The sequence below is a fragment of the Prionailurus bengalensis genome, chromosome B1 (assembly GCF_016509475.1).
Source record: "Prionailurus bengalensis isolate Pbe53 chromosome B1, Fcat_Pben_1.1_paternal_pri, whole genome shotgun sequence".
Classification (NCBI taxonomy): Eukaryota; Metazoa; Chordata; class Mammalia; order Carnivora; family Felidae; genus Prionailurus; species Prionailurus bengalensis.
This window is the reverse complement of record NC_057344.1, coordinates 78,103,192-78,120,961: the sequence shown is the minus strand read 5'-3', so window position 1 is coordinate 78,120,961 and position 17,770 is coordinate 78,103,192. Positions and strand designations below refer to the sequence as shown.

The 17,770-nt window shown below is 36.2% G+C and overlaps 1 protein-coding gene across 1 annotated transcript in view; it reads right to left on the bottom strand.

The window, feature by feature from the left end:
- Window positions 1-17,770, bottom strand: part of IQCM (IQ motif containing M) — a 474,138-nt gene that overhangs the window by 184,436 nt on the left and 271,932 nt on the right. Inside the window, exon 11 of the mRNA XM_043567775.1 lies at window positions 5,150-5,294. Coding sequence (XP_043423710.1) covers window positions 5,150-5,294 — 145 coding nt within the window. The remainder of the gene's footprint in view (window positions 1-5,149; window positions 5,295-17,770) is intronic.

The window sequence follows — 17,770 nt, the reverse complement described above, 5'->3', positions numbered from 1 at the left end:
TGAGGCAGAACAGAGAATCAGCAATATAGAGGACAAAGTTATAAAGAACTATGAAGCAGAAAAAAAGGGAGATTAAGGCAAAAGAGCACAATTTAAGAATTAGAAAAATCAATGACTCATTAAAAAGGAACAACATCAGAATCATAGGGGTACCAGAAGAGGAAGAGAAAGAAATAGGGGTAGAAGGGTTATGTGAGTAAATCATAGCGCAAAACTTTCCCAACTTGGGGAAAGACACAGACATCAAAATCCAGGAAGCACAGAGGACCCCCATTAGGTTCAACAAAAACTGACCATCAACAAGGCATATCATAGTCAAATTCACAAAATACTCCGGCAAGGAGAGAATCATGAAAGCAGGCAAGGGAAAAAAAGTCCCTAATATACAAGGGAAGACAGATCAGTTTTGCAGTAGACCTATCCACAAAAACTTGGCAGGCCAGAAAGGAGTGGCAGGATATATTCAGTGTGCTGAATCAGAAAAATATGCAGCCAAGAATTCTTTATCCAGCAAGGCTGTCCTTCAAAATAGAAGGAGAGATAAAAAGTTTCCCAGACAAATAAAATTTAAAGGAGTTTGTGACCACTAAACCAGCCCTGCAAGAAATTTTAAGGGGGACTCTCTGAGGGGAGAAAAGATGAATATATACATATAAAAATAAGTAAATACCAAAAGCAACACAGATTACAAAGGACCAGAGAACACCACCAGAAACTCAACTCTACAAGTATCATAATGGCAATAAATTCGTATCTTTCAGTACTCACTCTAAATGTCAATGAACTCAATGCTCCAATGAAAAGACATAGGGTAAGGGAATGGATAAGAAAACAAGATCCATCTATATGCTGTTTACAAGAGACCCACTTTAGACCTAAAGACACCTTCAGATTGAAAATAAGGGAGGGAGAACCATCTATCATACTAATGGTGAACAGAAGAAATCCAGAGTAGCCATACTTATATCAGACAATCTAGACTTCAAAATAAAGACTGTATCAAGAGATGCAGAAGGGAATTATATCATATACAAGGGGTCTATCCACCAAGAAGACCTAACAATTGTAAACATTTATGTGCCAAATGTGGGACACTCAAATATATAAATCAATTAATCACAAACATAAAGAAACTCATCGATAATAATACCATAATAGTAGGAGACTTCAACACCCCATTAACAGCAATGGACAGCTCATCTAGTCAAAAAATCAACAAGGAAACAATGGCTTTGAATGACACATTGGACCAGATGGACTTAACAGATATATTCAGAACATTTCATCCTAAAGCAGCAGAATACACATTCTCCTCCAGTGCACATGAAACATTCTGCAGAATAGACCATATACTGGGACACAAATCAGCCCTAAGTAAGTACAAAAAGATCGAGATCATACCGTGCATATTTTCAGATCACAACGCTATGAAACTCGAAATCAACCACAAGAAAAGATTTGGAAAGGTAACAAATACTTGGAGACTGAAGAACATCCTACTAAAGAATGAATGGGCTAACCAAAAAGTTAAAGGGCAAATTAAAAAGTACATGGATGCCAAAGAAAATAATAACACCGCAACACAAAACCTCTGGGAGGCAGCAAAGGCGGTCATAAGAGGAAAGTATATAGCAATCCAGGCCTTCCTAAAGAAGGACGAAAGATCTCAGATACACACCCTAACCTTATGCCTTAAGGAGCTGGAAAAAGAACAGCAAGTAAAACCCAAACCAGCAGAAGACAGGAAATAATAAAGATTAGAGCAGAAATTAATGCTATCAAAACCAAAAAAAAAAACAGTAGAACAGATCAATGAAACTAGAAGCTGGTTCTTTGAAAGAATTAACAAAATTGATAAACCATTAGCTAGTTTGATCAAAAAGAAAAAGGAAAGGACCCAAATAAATAAAATCAAGAATGAAAGAGGAGAGATCACAATAAAAACAACAGAAATAAAAACAATAACAAGAGAATATTTTGAGCAATTACATGCCAATAAAATGGGTAATCTGGAAGAAATGGACAAATTCCTAGGAACATATACACTACCAAAACTGAAACAGGAAGAAATAGATGATTTGAACAGACCCATAACTAGTAAGGAAATCGAATTAGTAATAAAAAATCTGCCAAAAAACAAGAGTCCAGGGCCAGATGGCTTTCCAGGGGAATTCTACCAAACATTTAAGGAAGAGTTAACACCTATTCTCTTGAAACTGTTCCAAAAAATAGAAATGGAAGGAAAACTTCCAAACTCTTTCTATGAAGCCAGCATTACCTTGATTCTAAAACCAGACAGAGACCCCACTGAAAAGCAGAACTATAGACCAATTTCTTTGATGAACATGGATGCAAAAATCCTCAACAAGATATTAGCCAATCAGCTCCAACAATACATTAAAAAAATTATTCACCACGACCAAGTGAGATTTATACCTGGGATGCAGGGCTGGTTCAGTATCCGCAAAACAATTAATGTGAATCATCACATCAATAAAAGAAAGGAAAAGAACCATATGATCCTCTCAATAGATGCAGAGAAAGCATTTGACAAAATACAGCATCCTTTCTTGATAAAAACCCTCAAGAAAGTAGGGATAGAAGGAGCGTACCTCTATGAACAACCCAATGCTAATATCATCCTCAATGGGGAAAAACTGAGAGCTTTCCCCCTAAGGTCAGGAACAAGACAGGGATGTCCATTCTCATCACTGTTATTCAACATAGTATTGGAAATCTTAGCCTCTGCAATCAGACAACACAAAGAAATAAAAGGCATCCAAATCAGCCAGGAGAAGGTCAAACTTTCACTCTTCGCAGATGACATGATACCCTATATGGAAAACCCAAAAGATTCCACCAAAAAACTGCTAGAATTGATTCATGAATTCAGCAAAGTTGCAGGATATAAAATCAATGCACAGAAATCAGTTGTGTTCCTATACACCAACAATGAAGTGAATCGATCCCATTTACAGTTGCACAAAAAAACAGAAAATACCTAGGAATAAATCTAACCAAAGAGGTGAAAAATCTATACACTGAAAACTATAGAAAGCTTATGAAAGAAATTGAAGAAGACACAAAAGAATGGAAAAAGATTCCATGCTCCTGGATAGGAAGAACAAATATTGTTAAAATTTCGATACCACCCAAAGCAATCTACATATTCAATGCAATCCCTATCAAAGTAACACCAGCATTCTTCACAGAGCTAGAACAAATAATCCTAAAATTTGTATGGAACCAGAAAAGACCCCGAATAGCTAAAGCAATCTTGAAAAAGAAAACCAAAGCAGGAGGCATCACAATCCCAGACTTCAAGCTATACTACAAAGCTGTAATCATCAAGACAATATGGTACTGGCACAAGAACAGACACTCAGATCAATGGAACAGAATAGAGAACCCACAAATGGACCCACAAACGTATGGCCAACTAATCTTTGACAAAGCAGGAAAGAATATCCAGTGGAATAAAGACAGTCTCTTCAGCAAGTGGTGCTGGGAAAACTGGACAGTGACATGCAGAAGAATGAACCTGGACCACTTTCTTACACCATACACAAAAATAAACTCAAAATGGATGAAAGACCTAAATGTATGACAGGAAGCCATCAAAATCCTCAAGGAGAAAGCAGGCAAAAACCTCTTTGATCTTGGCCGCAGCAACTTCTTACTCAACACGTCTCCAGAGACAAGGGAAACAAAAGCAAAAATGAACTACTGGGACCTCATCAAATTAAAAAGCTTCTGCACAGCGAAAGAAACAATCAGCAAAACTAAAAGGCAACCGACAGAATGGGAGAAGATATTTGCAAATGACATATCAGATAAAGGGTTAGTATCCAAAATCTATAAAGAACTTATCAAACTCAACACCCAAAAAACAAATAATCCAGTGAAGAAATGGGCAAAAGACATGAATAGATACTTCTCCAAATAAGACATCCAGATGGCCAACTGACACATAAAAAAATGCTCAACATCACTCATCATCAGGGAAATACAAATCAAAACATAATGAGATACCACCTCACACCTGTCAGAATGGCTAAAATTAACAACTCAGACAACAGACGTTGGCGAGGATGTGGAGAAAGAGGATCTCTTTTGCATTGTTGGTGGGAATGCAAGCTGGTGCAGCTACTCTGGAAAACAGTATGGAGGTTCCTCAAAAAACTAAAAATAGAACTACCCTACAACTCAGCAATTGCACTACTAGGCATTTATCCAAGGGATACAAGTGTGCTGTTTTGAAGGGACACATGCACCCCCAAGTTTATAGCAGCACTATCAACAATAGCCAAAGTATGGAAAGAGCCCAAATGTCCATTGATGAATGAATGGATAAAGAAGATGTGTTATACATATACAATGGAGTATTACTCAGCAATCAAAAAGAATGGAATTTTGCCATTGGCAACTACGTGGATGGGACTGGAGGGTATTATGCTAAGTGAAATTAGTCAGAGAAAGACAAAAATTATATGACTTCACTTATATGAGGACTGTAAGAGACAAACCAGATGAACATAAGGGAAGGGAAACAAAAATAATATAAAATCAGGGAGGGGGACAAAACAGAAGAGACTCATAAATATGGAAAACAAACTGACGGTTACTGGAGGGGTTGTGGGAGGAGGGATGGGCTAAATTGGTAAGGGGCACTAAGGAATCTACTCCTGAAATCATTGTTGCACTATATACTAACTAATTGGGATGCAAATTTTAAAAAAATAAAAAAATAAAATTAAAAAAGAAGATCTACAAAGTTGACTAATAAAGAGAAAAGTCCTAATATGTATTGAGAACTTATATTCCCAAGCACTATTCTTGGCCTTTTGTACCTATTTATGATTTAATCATCTTGACTTCTTTGTGAGATAGCTGTTATAACTCACTAGATAAATTGTTTGAAGGGAGAATTGGAGACATTAAATGATGTGCCTAATAAATTAAAAAAATAAAAATAGAAAATTTAAAAAAATTAAAAACTTAAAAAATAAAATGCAAATAGCTTTCAGCAATATAAAACATGGTTTTCCTTTGGTGTCTATGGGTAATTATATGTAAATTATGTATAAAACTTCAATATTTAAATGAATTCCAAATTTAAAATAAAATCAGAAATGACTGTATCACTTACATTTTTTTCTGTCCATCCATTCCTCCAGCTCTACAAAGTTTATAACTTGTCTTGTCCTCCACAGACCAAGTCGATATTTAACACGATGGATTAGTCTATGATACATGTTTATAACTGCTCTCAAATTTGGTCCATGATGCAAAGCCTATAAAACAGCAATATAGACAGTAAAGCCCCATATTTACATATTTCTTTTATGTGTATTTAATCTGAATTTGCCCTTTTCATTTCATCTATTTCACCCAGTTTCTTAAATTATGAATGTATTTGTTAATGTTTATTCTGTAGGTTGGTTAAACACATGCACTGTTGAATGAGATAATCTCTTTGGAGTGCAGAGAGCTTCATCATAAACTGTTTTGTCATCAGATACCCGTAATTCCCATATCATAGAGTTTTCAATGATGGATACTTTCATGAAAGCTTCCTAGGTTGACATCCAGATTTCTATATATGTAACCCACTTGGCCAGAATAAAAAAAGTTTTAAGGCAGTTTCTGTAATGGTGATTCTTGCCTAAGCTATTCACTAGGGGTGGGTGCTCAAATTCTTGTTCATTTTCTTTCTTTTGAAAATTGTATGTTTGTATCTTTTACTTATTTTTTACTATAGTTTTTCATGTCTTTAAAACCCTGTTAAATAAATTAATCATTTTCAACATATGTGCAAATTTTGTTATTTCAATTTACCTTTTAACTGTGACTATATTTTCTATATATACATTTTCTATATTCTACTACAATAAACTTGAAAAATTAAAGTATAAAAACCAATCTATTTCAGATTTCTTCTTTTCTAAGTAGTTTCATTTTATTTAACAATTCAATTATTTTTACTGGTTTACATTTTCTAGCTCATTAATTTCTCTATTTATCTTTATTAATTCCTTTTTTAAGGATTATTTTCCTGTGCTTGACTTCTTAAATTATAAATCTTTTTTTTAATTTTTTTTAATGTTTATTTATCTTTGGACAGAGAGAGACAGAGCAAGAATGGGGGAGAGTCAGAGAGAGGGAGACACAGAATCTGAAACAGGCTCCAGGCTCTGAGCTGTCAGCACAGAGCCCGACGCGGGGCTCGAACTCACTGACAGCGAGATCGTGACCTGAGCCGAAGTCAGCCACTTAACTGACTGAGCCACCCAGGTGCCCCTTGACTTCTTAAATTAAAGACATCTATTTTCATTACTTTTTTTTAGAATGTGTTTAAGCCCATGAATTTTTCTCTGAGTCATCTTTCCTTTGATGTGCTTTGTATACCGTTTTACAAGTGAAAAAACTGGAGCAAAAAAAAATTTTTTAAATAAGTTTCCCAGTTATTGGGTGGTTTTCTGCAATAGCTATTAAGTTAGTAAGTTGCAGAATTGGTCTTGAACCCAAAACTAGGACACTTCAGAGCCCATACTTTTTATTATACACTTATATTCCTCTTAATTTACTTAAATTTAGTATTTTTCGTGCATTCTGTGAATTTTTGTTTTGGTTTCTTTCCTAAAACATTTCTTTCAACATTTAATAACATTTCCCAATGTTTATTTTTAATCTGCCATTTATTCAACAGGCTGTCACTTTATTTTAAAAAAATAAATGAATTGGTCACACTGGTGGAGCATTCCCTACCATATGAATGTTAGTGGAAGGCAGAACAAACCTCCCACAATTTGAAGCCACACATCAGATACTAATGACCAAAGCCTCTTCTGTTAAAGCTTTGTTCGTTATCCACATCAACACCAGATTTTGAATCAAAATTCGTGATGGTTTAGATGCAAAACACTGGTATATCCATTTGCATGGTAGAGTGTGGCAGCAATATCCATTTTTCAAGGGCAGCATTTGTGGAGGTAGGAATACCCAGGATTGGGTGTCTGCATTAGATTCCTTCTATGTAGGATGTAGTTGGAGTTCTGAGAGCTATCTAACTTTCATCATCCCTTCATGTTTCTAAACTTAGTTCTCCAGACCTCTGCCCAGTATTCTCCTCAATATCTCTCTTCTTAAATCTGTTAGCAGGTTTCTTTTGCTTATAATCAAGAATCAAGCAATGTTTTCATTGTGCCCTTAGAGCATGAGTCAAAAGGATCCTGGTTGCAGTGTGTCTCTTAGACGGATGATGACATTTGCTAAGAGAGAAGGAGCACTGGGCAGCTATCAGACCCAACTGGAGTGTGTTTCCCTCCAAATTTAATAGATCCTCTTTGGGGACACAACCCAACTTGTGGGGGACTCCTCAGATCTAAGGCATTCAGAAGGTTACCTAGGTTTTTATGTTTAACAATTTGGGTCAGAACTGCATGGTTCATCTGCATGGTTCTGCATGGAAAATAATCCATGCATCTGCAACCATGTCCATCTGCATGGTTCTTATTACAATGTGTGTCTCTGCCAGTCCTCTGCATGGGAATATGCCTCTGCTATGGTGCTATGTACATCTCAGTTAATAAATCTCTCACCAATTTCTAAACATTTCTCAAGATAGAATCTATCAGAAAAATGTACAAATTGATATTTACAAAAACAATATTGGAATCTAAAAGACACACTGCAAATTAGTAATTATAGTTTTCCAATTCATGCTAACTTAAAAGGTAAACGTATCATACTTATGACACATCAACATTTAAATTTTTTCCAGTATGCACTTTCAGTCTGCCTTTTGTTTGATATGGTGATCTCTCTTTTTAAAAAAAAGTAATAGGGGTGCCTGGGTGGCTCAGTCTGTTAAGTGTCCAACTTTGGCTCAGGTCATGATCTCACTGCTCCTAAGTTTGAGCCCTGTGTTGGGCTCTGTGCTGACATCTCAGAGCCAGGAGCCTGCTTCAGATTCTGTCTCCATCTCTCTGCCCCTCCCCTGCTCACTCTCTGTTTCTCTCTCTCTCTCTCTCTCTCTCTCTCTCTCTCTCTCTCTCAAATATAAAAGAAAACATTAAGAAAAATTTTTTGAAGGAATGGATTCCTTGCTTGGATAATTCCACTACCATATGACACTTACTAGGGCTTAATTTCTTTGATTACTAGCAGGAGTTCTCTCTTTTCATATTTATTTGCCATTTATACTTCTACAGAAAAGCTATTATTATGGTATATTTCTTATCAGTTTGTAAGAGATCTTTACATGTGGAGTTTTTTTTTAAACACTTGCGAAATATTACATCAAATGTTTTACTACAGATTGACTTTCTAACTTTTAAAAAATGATGTTTATTGTGTACTCCATTGGAGTACTACGTGACAATGAGAAAGAATGAAATATGGCCCTTTGTAGCAACATGGATGGAACTGGAGAGTGTTATGCTAAGTGAAATAAGCCATACAGAGAAAGACAGATACCGTATGGTTTCACTCTTATGTGGATCCTGAGAAACTTAACAGAAACCCATGGTGGAGGGGAAGGAAAAAAAAAAAAAGAGGTTAGAGTGGAAGAGAGCCAAAGCAAAAGAGACTTAAAAACTGAGAACAAACTGAGGGTTGATGGGGGGTGGGAGGGAGGGGTGGGTGGGTGATGGGTATTGAGGAGGGCACCTTTTGGGATGAGCACTGGGTGTTGTATGGAAACCAATTTGACAATAAACGTCATATATTGAAAAAATAAACAAGCAAACAAACAAACATTAAAAAAATAAAAAAGAAAAAAAGAAACCAATTTGACAATAAACTTTATATATTGAAAAAAAATGATGTTTAAAAATAAAAGCAGGTAACTTACCCACGTATATTAACTGAAGTGTAACCTTGTTTAAACACTTACATTGGACATTATCTAAAAGGTACTTTATACAAAAACCTTATTGAAACTAAGCAGGAAAAGATTTTTAAATTTAAACTAAACCCAATGAAATAAAAAATGAGTATTTTGAGTTATCTTAAGCACATATACATAGACACACACTTACAAGTATACAAGCCATAAATAATGTTAAGTATGATTTTTGTATTCACTTCCCCATCCACTAAAGAATTAGTGAAGCCCTTAGCCACACCCATGTAGCTAAAGCAAATGTCTCTCCCCTGGGATTGGTTCTTCTCTTTTTAGGCCTCTTCTCTATAACACTTGCTGATGTCATCCGCTCTAATCTTGGTCAGAATGATTATTATATACCTGAAGTACATGGTTAATCCTTCTATCTCTAATTGCTTAGTATAAAGACTGTGGGTACACATTCTAGGTCAACTGTATCACTGAATCCTGTTTTCCTCCCACACGCCTCTGCAAAACGTAGCAGCTTCTGATTGCCACACAATTGGTGTCCCTTTATATGAATATAGCATCTCTTTGCATCATTCCCCTGATATGATCACATCCCAATTGGCTTTACAGTATTACAAGGTAGTTTTAATCTAAATTTGGCTTTTGACCGGACACTCCAATGTCTATGTTGAGCCTGATCTAAGAAAAGACTCCACCATTTTGCAATGATTGCTGAACACTGCTGTTACCAAAATGGTCTAATGTTTTAAAGTGTCTGTAGCCAGACAGGCTTCAGTTTTATGCCCAAAATTCAAGTATGCCACTGGCTGGATGTGTAACTTTAGACAAATTTTGTTAACTCTCTGTGCCTTACTTTTCATAGCTAGTAAAGATAATTATGCAACTTAGAGGGATGGTATCACTTCAATTCTTGATCCCCAACCTCACCTGGCCTGAAAATTCACCCATGTTTTCCTAGGCATCTCTCTTTTTTGTCATTTTCTATAGAAATTCAATCTCCTCAAACATTCAAACTCACCTTCTAAATGCTCTCAGCAAATGACCTTGTCCCTTACTTCACCAAGGAGAAAACATTAGATTATTGCTATCTCAACTTCCTATCACCAAATCTAAACACTCAGCAATACCATTTGGTCCTACAGTACAGAAATATGTCTCTCTTACCTAAGGCTAATCCTGTCAGGTGTCTTAAAAACACACCCTTTCCAATATTCTTAGCCTTTTAATATGGATTATCCTCATCTCTCATATCATCAACCTTCTCCTCTTACTAGCTCTTTCAATAAGCATTTAAATGTACTTAAGTATTTTCCATCTTAACCCTTCTTTCCCTAAACCTCATAGTGTCTCATCTTTATCCACTCTAGATATTTTCACTTCCTTGATTTCACTTCCTTGCTTCCTTGCAAAATTTTTGTCTCAGGGAGTTACATTATAATGGAAGGAACAGTAATCCAGTAAATAAATATCTATGTGTTGGGTGGCAATAAGTGGTTTGAAAAACAATAAAGTATTTTAAATGGAATAGGGAGTGACCAGACTGGACATTATTTTTTGGGTAGTATGGGGCAGTCTTTTTGATAATTAACACAGGTTAATTAGCACAGACATGAATGAAGAGAGCCATCTAGTCACCTGGGTAAAGAGCTTTCTCGGAGATAACATGAGAATCATTGCTAAATGGAGCTACTTGCATGAGTGGGAAGGTTTTATCATCTTCCTCAAGTGTGTTAAGGTGGAAAAGAATTTAAGAACTACTGATGAATTCTAGATGTTTCCTTATGGGCCAATCTTCCTTCTGAGTTTTGGACCCATATATTCAACTTCTTCCCAGACATCTCAAAGATTTCCCACAGGTAGTTCAAAGTCAGTGTTAAAACTTGGACTCTCCTTTCCTTTATGCCCCACTCCTACCTGCTCTTCCTCTTAACTTCTGTATTTCACAATCATCCACTGGGTTGCCCAAGACAAAAACCACAAAAACTGAGGAACTGTTCTTGACTCCTCCCTCTCCCTTACCTTCAAGTCCATTTAAACCCAATGTCCTATCTTTGCTCCATCTCTCCATCCCTAACTCAAGCCACCATTATCACACACTGAATTATTGACAAAGTATATTAGTTGTCCTCTCTTCCTCTTCCCCAATTCACTACCCAGAGACAGTAATTTTTCTAAAAGGCAAATCTGTTAACATCACTGATTTCCTTTAAAGTGATCCATTCCCATATACTAAATAAAAGCATAAACTCCTGAGCCTGATTTTTAAGAAAATGCGTAATCTAACTGCTATCTCAGCGTCATCTACTGCCACTGTCCTCCCAATCAACCCTTAGCTCCCCAATGTTTTATCTTACCTAAGGCCATTGATATTGTCTTTCCCTGTGCCTACAAGAGCCTCTCAGATGACCTGACAAAACATAACTTCCCCTCATTTTCCAGATCTCAATGTATAGGCACTATCCAACCCCTACACCAGACACAGCCTTTTGGATTAAATGGCCTTTCTAATTTCTCTATTAGTACCCAACACTTCTTTTAGTTATCTGCATATATCTCTGGACTATATGCTCTATGATATCACACACCAGGCAAGAAATTGGATCCAGTAGTAACTGTTATTAATTTTTTTAAGTAATCTTGAATAAAGAACACAGTTCCCCTGGTGTCTGGGAGCTAGCAAACTTACGTAATAAAATTTTTCTGATCCATGTTACCTGTGCCATAGGGCCTACGTATGAGCTTAAGGATTTTTTTATTGTTTCTGTTTTGTGTTTTGAGATAATGAGAGAAAATCTATAATCTATTGAACTTTCAAAAGATTCTATAACCTCCAAAAGGTTAAAAACCACTGGCCTATGTATGGAGTATTGCTATCATAACCTTAAACGTCAGATTTTCCAGAAGTATCCCAAGTTTATTTATTCAACAAATATTTATTCAAAAATAAGAAATATTTATTCAAAATTCAATTTGAACACTTTCTTATTGCAACCATCATCTTTTCAAGTGCCCTAGGATTTCAGTATGTTTGGCAAATAGCAAATGAATATTATAAATTTAAGCCTAAAATTTAAAAATTTAAATTATAAGTATTCATAGAAAAATATTAAAATTAAGTAAAATCTTAGAGGCATTATACTCAGAAAAATACTGTTTTTGTATCTTTATAGGTTTTTTTTAAAGATCATTATTAATTATTCCAAAACATATGCAAACAACACAGAGTTTTTAAAAGGAAAAGGACACTTTCAATGGTGGAAACAATTCGAGTACTTAAATGCAGCAACCTCTGTGGTACCCTTATGACTGATCTAATTCAATGTTGCTTCATTATTTCTAAATAAACCCAAGCTGGAGCATTTCACAGGAAATGGTGAAAATTGTACATTCTCTTGAGGTATCGTAAAGTGACATTCTCATAGACACTGTCCACAGCTACAAGATCTGAAGCAGCAGCCAAACAATATGACCATGGAAGTCTTCCAGCGCAGGGATTGCCATGGTGCCGACAATTATCCAGTGATTTGCTGCACAGCCTCCAGGGCAGAAACTCTATCAAGAATTCCCCCAACCGCAACCCTGTACACAGGCACAGTCCTGGAACCTGACGATGTGTGCATTACAGGCCTGCTGCACTAGCTGTTCAACAGCAGGCAAGACAACATTCACCATATAAACAGAGCAGTCATCCAACATACAAAGCACCATACGAGTGATATAATAAAAAAGAAAATCAGTGATCGTAACAAATTTTATAACCAAGTCAAAGTCAACAGTCTAGTTTAAACTGGCTCCAACCCGTTAAAAGTGCTTCCCATTCTTTCCATTTCAAATTCTACCTCTACATAGAAATTCAGCATTTTCCTTGTCTCTCCTTTTCACCATTCTCTTGGGCCCATTCTTGCTCTCTAAGTTTACTAAGACTCTTTTCTCTACCAGAGGTGATGGATGACTCTATAATTCACTCTAACGCAAGAAATTCTATAATTAAATTAAATCATAATATAAATACATAATCATATATGTGATATATAACCATATGATATATATTATATATTATGTACTTATATATATGTATATATATACACATATGCATATACATTATTTCTCTCTACATATAAATATGAATCATTGGGAGTGTCCTGATAAATTTCTATAACTATATTTTGTTGAATTAATTCATCCACTCAATACATATTTACTGAATACTTACCGTGTACTAATCACTATTCTAGGCATTCAAACACAGTAGCAAACAAAACGGAAACAATGTAAACATATAAAAAAACTAAACAAACAAGAAAAAAAGCAGATAATAAGTGCAAAGAGTTAAAATCATAGAGTATATTACATGTCAAAATAGTGTAATGCTATAAATATAAAAATAAAGAGTATATTCTTCCAAATAGGTCACATATTTGTATTACTTATGACAGACATGTATATAAAGGTCACAATATAGATAGCTGAGCCCAAGAATGACCAAAAGGATAGAAAGATAATTACTGCTTAACGGACCTGAGACACTGTCTAAGCACATATATGCAAGGAAGATCTTGAAAGATGAGTTGGAGTTTATCAAAATATTAGGAAGGAAGAGTATTCCATCCTAAGAGAACAGCATAAAAACATAAGATATAGGGGCACCTGGGTGGCTTGGTCGGTTAAGCGTCCGACTTTGGCTCAGGTCATGATCTCGCGGTCCGTGAGTTCGAGCTCCGCATCGGGCTCTGTGCTGACTGCTCAGAGCCTGGAGCCTGTTTCAGATTCTGTGTCTCCCTCTCTCTCTCTGCCCCTCCCCTGTTCATGCTATGTCTCTCTCTGTCTCAAAAATAAATAAACGTTAAAAAAATTTTTTTAAAAACATAAGATATAATAGGAAACAATCAGGGAATTAAAGAATTTGGGCTTTGCTAGAGCACATGGCATTAGTGAGGAATTCTCATGTGATGAAGATGGACAGCAGGCAAGTGCCAGACCAGGGAGGTAATGTGTACCATGTTATGTTAGAGAATTTATGCTTTCTCTTATAAGCAATATAGGCCATTAAAAGATGATAAGAAATGGCATAAGGTAATCTGTGTGAAATTTCTATAATTGTATATGACAGATTGGGGGGTAAGTAGAAAAGAGGATAAATAGGAGATAACTGTAGTTCTCCATGTGAGAGTTAGTAACTAGAAGCTCTGGCAAGAAACAAAGAGAGGAAGAGCAACACAAGAAATATTATGCATGTGATAATCAATTAAATATGGAAGTGAGCGAGTTGAAAGTATAAAAAAACTCCAGGTATAGCTTGGTGGGTGGTGGAATGGTTCATCAATATAGGTAGTATGGGGTGGGGAGGGGGGGGTCCAAGATAGGGCATAGGAAAATCCTGAACTTCTCTCTTCCCACAAACACACCAAACCTGCAGCTATGTATGGAACTATTCCCTCTAAAAATGAACTGAAAACTAGCAGAACTATTCCTCTATAACAAAGGATAAAAGGTCCACATCCAGATGGGTAGGAAAACCAACAGGGTTTGCATCCAAGGAATACAAAGGGCTGTAGGAAACCAAGATTCTCTTATTGAAAGGCTCACCTGCAGTCTCACTCATGTTGGGACCTACCACAAAAGCAGCAATTTGAAAAGCACCTAGACTACAGGTGAAGGAGATTCACTTGCTAATCTTAAAGGATTTGTTGAAGGGGCAGGGGACAGCTGGGACTCTCTTCAGAGATGGAGGCACTGGCAGCTGTCAGTTTTGCGCTCTTTCCCCACCCCGCTAGCACAGGAGAGTATGTGCAGACTCAGTGCCATCCTGCTGCCTTGCTAAGGCTGGTGGGGGTGAATGGCGGTGGCACCCCTGCCTTCACTGGCTGGGGCCCATGAGCATGAGCAGTCACAACATTCTCCCAGTCCCTTGCTAAAGACTGTGAGCATGGGTGTTTGCAGCCCTGCTCCACTCCCTAGCTGGGGCCAACAAGTGCAAGTGATCATGACATTCTCCCACTCCCGTGCTAAAACCAGCATTAAATTTAAGAACACTGAAATCGTACCAAGCATGAACACTGAACGGTATGAAACTAGAAATTAATTACAAGAAAAGAAAACTCACAAATATGCGGAGATTAAACAGCATACTACTAAACAACCACAGAGTTAACAAAGAAATCAGAGAAATTTTTAAAATACCAAGAGACAAAGGGAAACGGATATATGACATACCAAAATCTATGGGATGCAGCAAGTATTTCTAAGAGGCAATTCATAGCAGTACAGGCCTACCTCAACAAAAACCAAAAAACAAAACAAGACAACACAAAAAAAACAAGAAAAATCTCAAATAAACTATTTAATTTTGCACCTAAAGGAATAAAAGAAGAAAAAGTGAAGTCTAAAGTTAGTAGAAAGAAGGAAATAATAAAGATCAGAGCAGATATAAGTAAAATAGATACTAAAAAGATAATATAAAAGATCAATAAAAGTAAGAGCTGGTTCTTTAAAAAGATAAACAAAAATTGACAAACATTTAGCTAGACTTACCATGAGGAAAAAAAAAGAAAACTCAAATAAAATGAGAAATGAAAAAACTTACAAATGATACCACAAAAAATACCAACAATAAGACTATTGTGAATAATTATATGCCAACAAACTGGACAAACTAGAAGAAGTGGATAAATTCCTACAAACATACAATCTTTCAAGAGTGAATCAGGAAAACACAGAAAATATGAATATATCAGTTAATAGTGAGGATATTGAAAGTCAAAAACCTCCCAAAAAACAAAAGTCCAAGACTAGATAGCTTTACTGGTGAATTCTACCAAACATTCAGAGAAGATTTAATACCTATACTTCTCAAACTCTTCCAGAAAATTAAAGGAATGAACACTTTCAAACTCACTTTATGAAATGAGTACTACCCTGATGCCAAAACCAGAGAAGGTGAAGAAAAGAAAAGAAAAGAAAAGAAAAGAGAAGAGAAAAGAGAGATGGAGGGAGAGAAAGAAAGAAAGAAAGAAAGAAAGAAAGAAAGAAAGAAAGAAAGAAAGAAAGAAAGAAAGAAAAAAAGAAAGAAAGAAAGAAAGAAAGAAAGAAAGAAAGAAAGAAAGAAAGAAAGAAAGGAAGGAAGAAGGGAAGAGAAAGAAAGAGAAAGAAGAAACAAAGAAAGAAAGAAGAAAGAGAGAGAGAAGAAAGAAAGAAGGAAAGAAAGAAAGAAAGAGAAAGAAAGAAAAGAGAAATCACAGGCCACTGTCCCTAAAGGACATAAATGCCAAAATTCTCAAAATATTAGCACTGAATTCAAAAATACATTAAGATGATCATATACCATGATCAAGTGAAATTTATTCCAGGGATACAAGAATGTTTCAACACCCATAAATCAATCAACCTGTTGCACCACATTAACAAAATGAAGGATAAAATTCATATGATCATCTCAGTAGATGTAGAAGCATTTGATAACATTCAATGTCCATTTATAGTAAAAAAAAAAACCTCTCAGTAAAGTGGGTATAAAGGGTCCATACCTCAACATAATAAGAAGGTCATATATAACAAACCTATAGCTAAAATATGCTCAACAGTGAAAAGCCAAAAGCTTTCCTGGAAGATCGGGAACAGGGAAAGAGGCCCACTCTCACCACTTTTATTCAACACTGTACCAGAAGTCTTAGTCATGGCAATTAGGGGAAAGAAAAAAAAAGGAAATAAAAGGCTTGCAAATTGGAAAAGAAGAAGTAAAATCGTTACCATTTGCAGATGACATGATACTATATATGGAAAACCACTGGGGCACCTGGGTGGCTTAGTCCATTGTGTCCAACTTCAGCTCAGGTCATGATCTCATGGTTTGTGAGTTCAAGCCCTGCACTGGGCTTTGAGCTGACAGCTCAGAGCCTGGAGCCTGCTTCAGAGTCTGTCTCCCTCTCTCTCTGCCCTTCCCCCTGTTTGTGCTTTCTCTCATTCAAAAATAAACATTGAGGCGCCTGGGTGGCGCAGTCGGTTAAGCGTCCGACTTCAGCCAGGTCACGATCTCGCGCTCCGTGAGTTCGAGCCCCGCGTCAGGCTCTGGGCTGATGGCTCAGAGCCTGGAGCCTGTTTCCGATTCTGTGTCTCCCTCTCTCTCTGCCCCTCCCCTGTTCATGCTCTGTCTCTCTCTGTCCCAAAAATAAATAAACGTTGGAAAAAAAAATTTTTTTAATTAAAAAAAAATAAACATTAAAATTTTTTAAAAAAGAAAATAAAAACATAAAGACTCTACCAAAATACTATTAGATTTAATAAATGAATTCAGTAAAGTTGCAGGCTACAAAATCAATATATAGAAATATGTTGTTTTTCTTTATAGTTATAACAAGCTATCAGAAAAAGAAATTAAGAAACCAATCTTATTTATAAGTACATCCGAGAGAATAAAATACCTAAAAATAATCTTTTTTTCCCAAGATTTTATTTAAATTAGTTAGTTAACATATAGTGTAGTACTGGTTTCAGGAATGGAATTTAGTGATTAATCACTTACATATAACAGCCAGTGCTCATCACAACAAGTGCCCTTCTTAATGCCCATCACCCGTTTAGGCCATCCCCCCACACACACATTTCCCCCCAGCAACCCTTAGTTTGTTCTCCATAGTTAAGAGTCTTTTATGGTTTGACTCCCTCTATGTTTTTATTTTATTTTACTTTTCCTTCCCTTCCCCTATGTTTATCTGTTCTGCTTCTTAAATTACATGTATGAGTGAACTCATATGGTATTTGTCTTTCTCTGACTGGCTTATTTCACTTAGCATAATATACTCTAGTTTCATTAATGTCATTATAAATGGCAAGATTTCATTGTTTTTAATGGCTGAATAATACTCCATTGTATAGGGGCATCTGGCTGGCTCAGTCGGTTACGTGTCTGACTTCGGC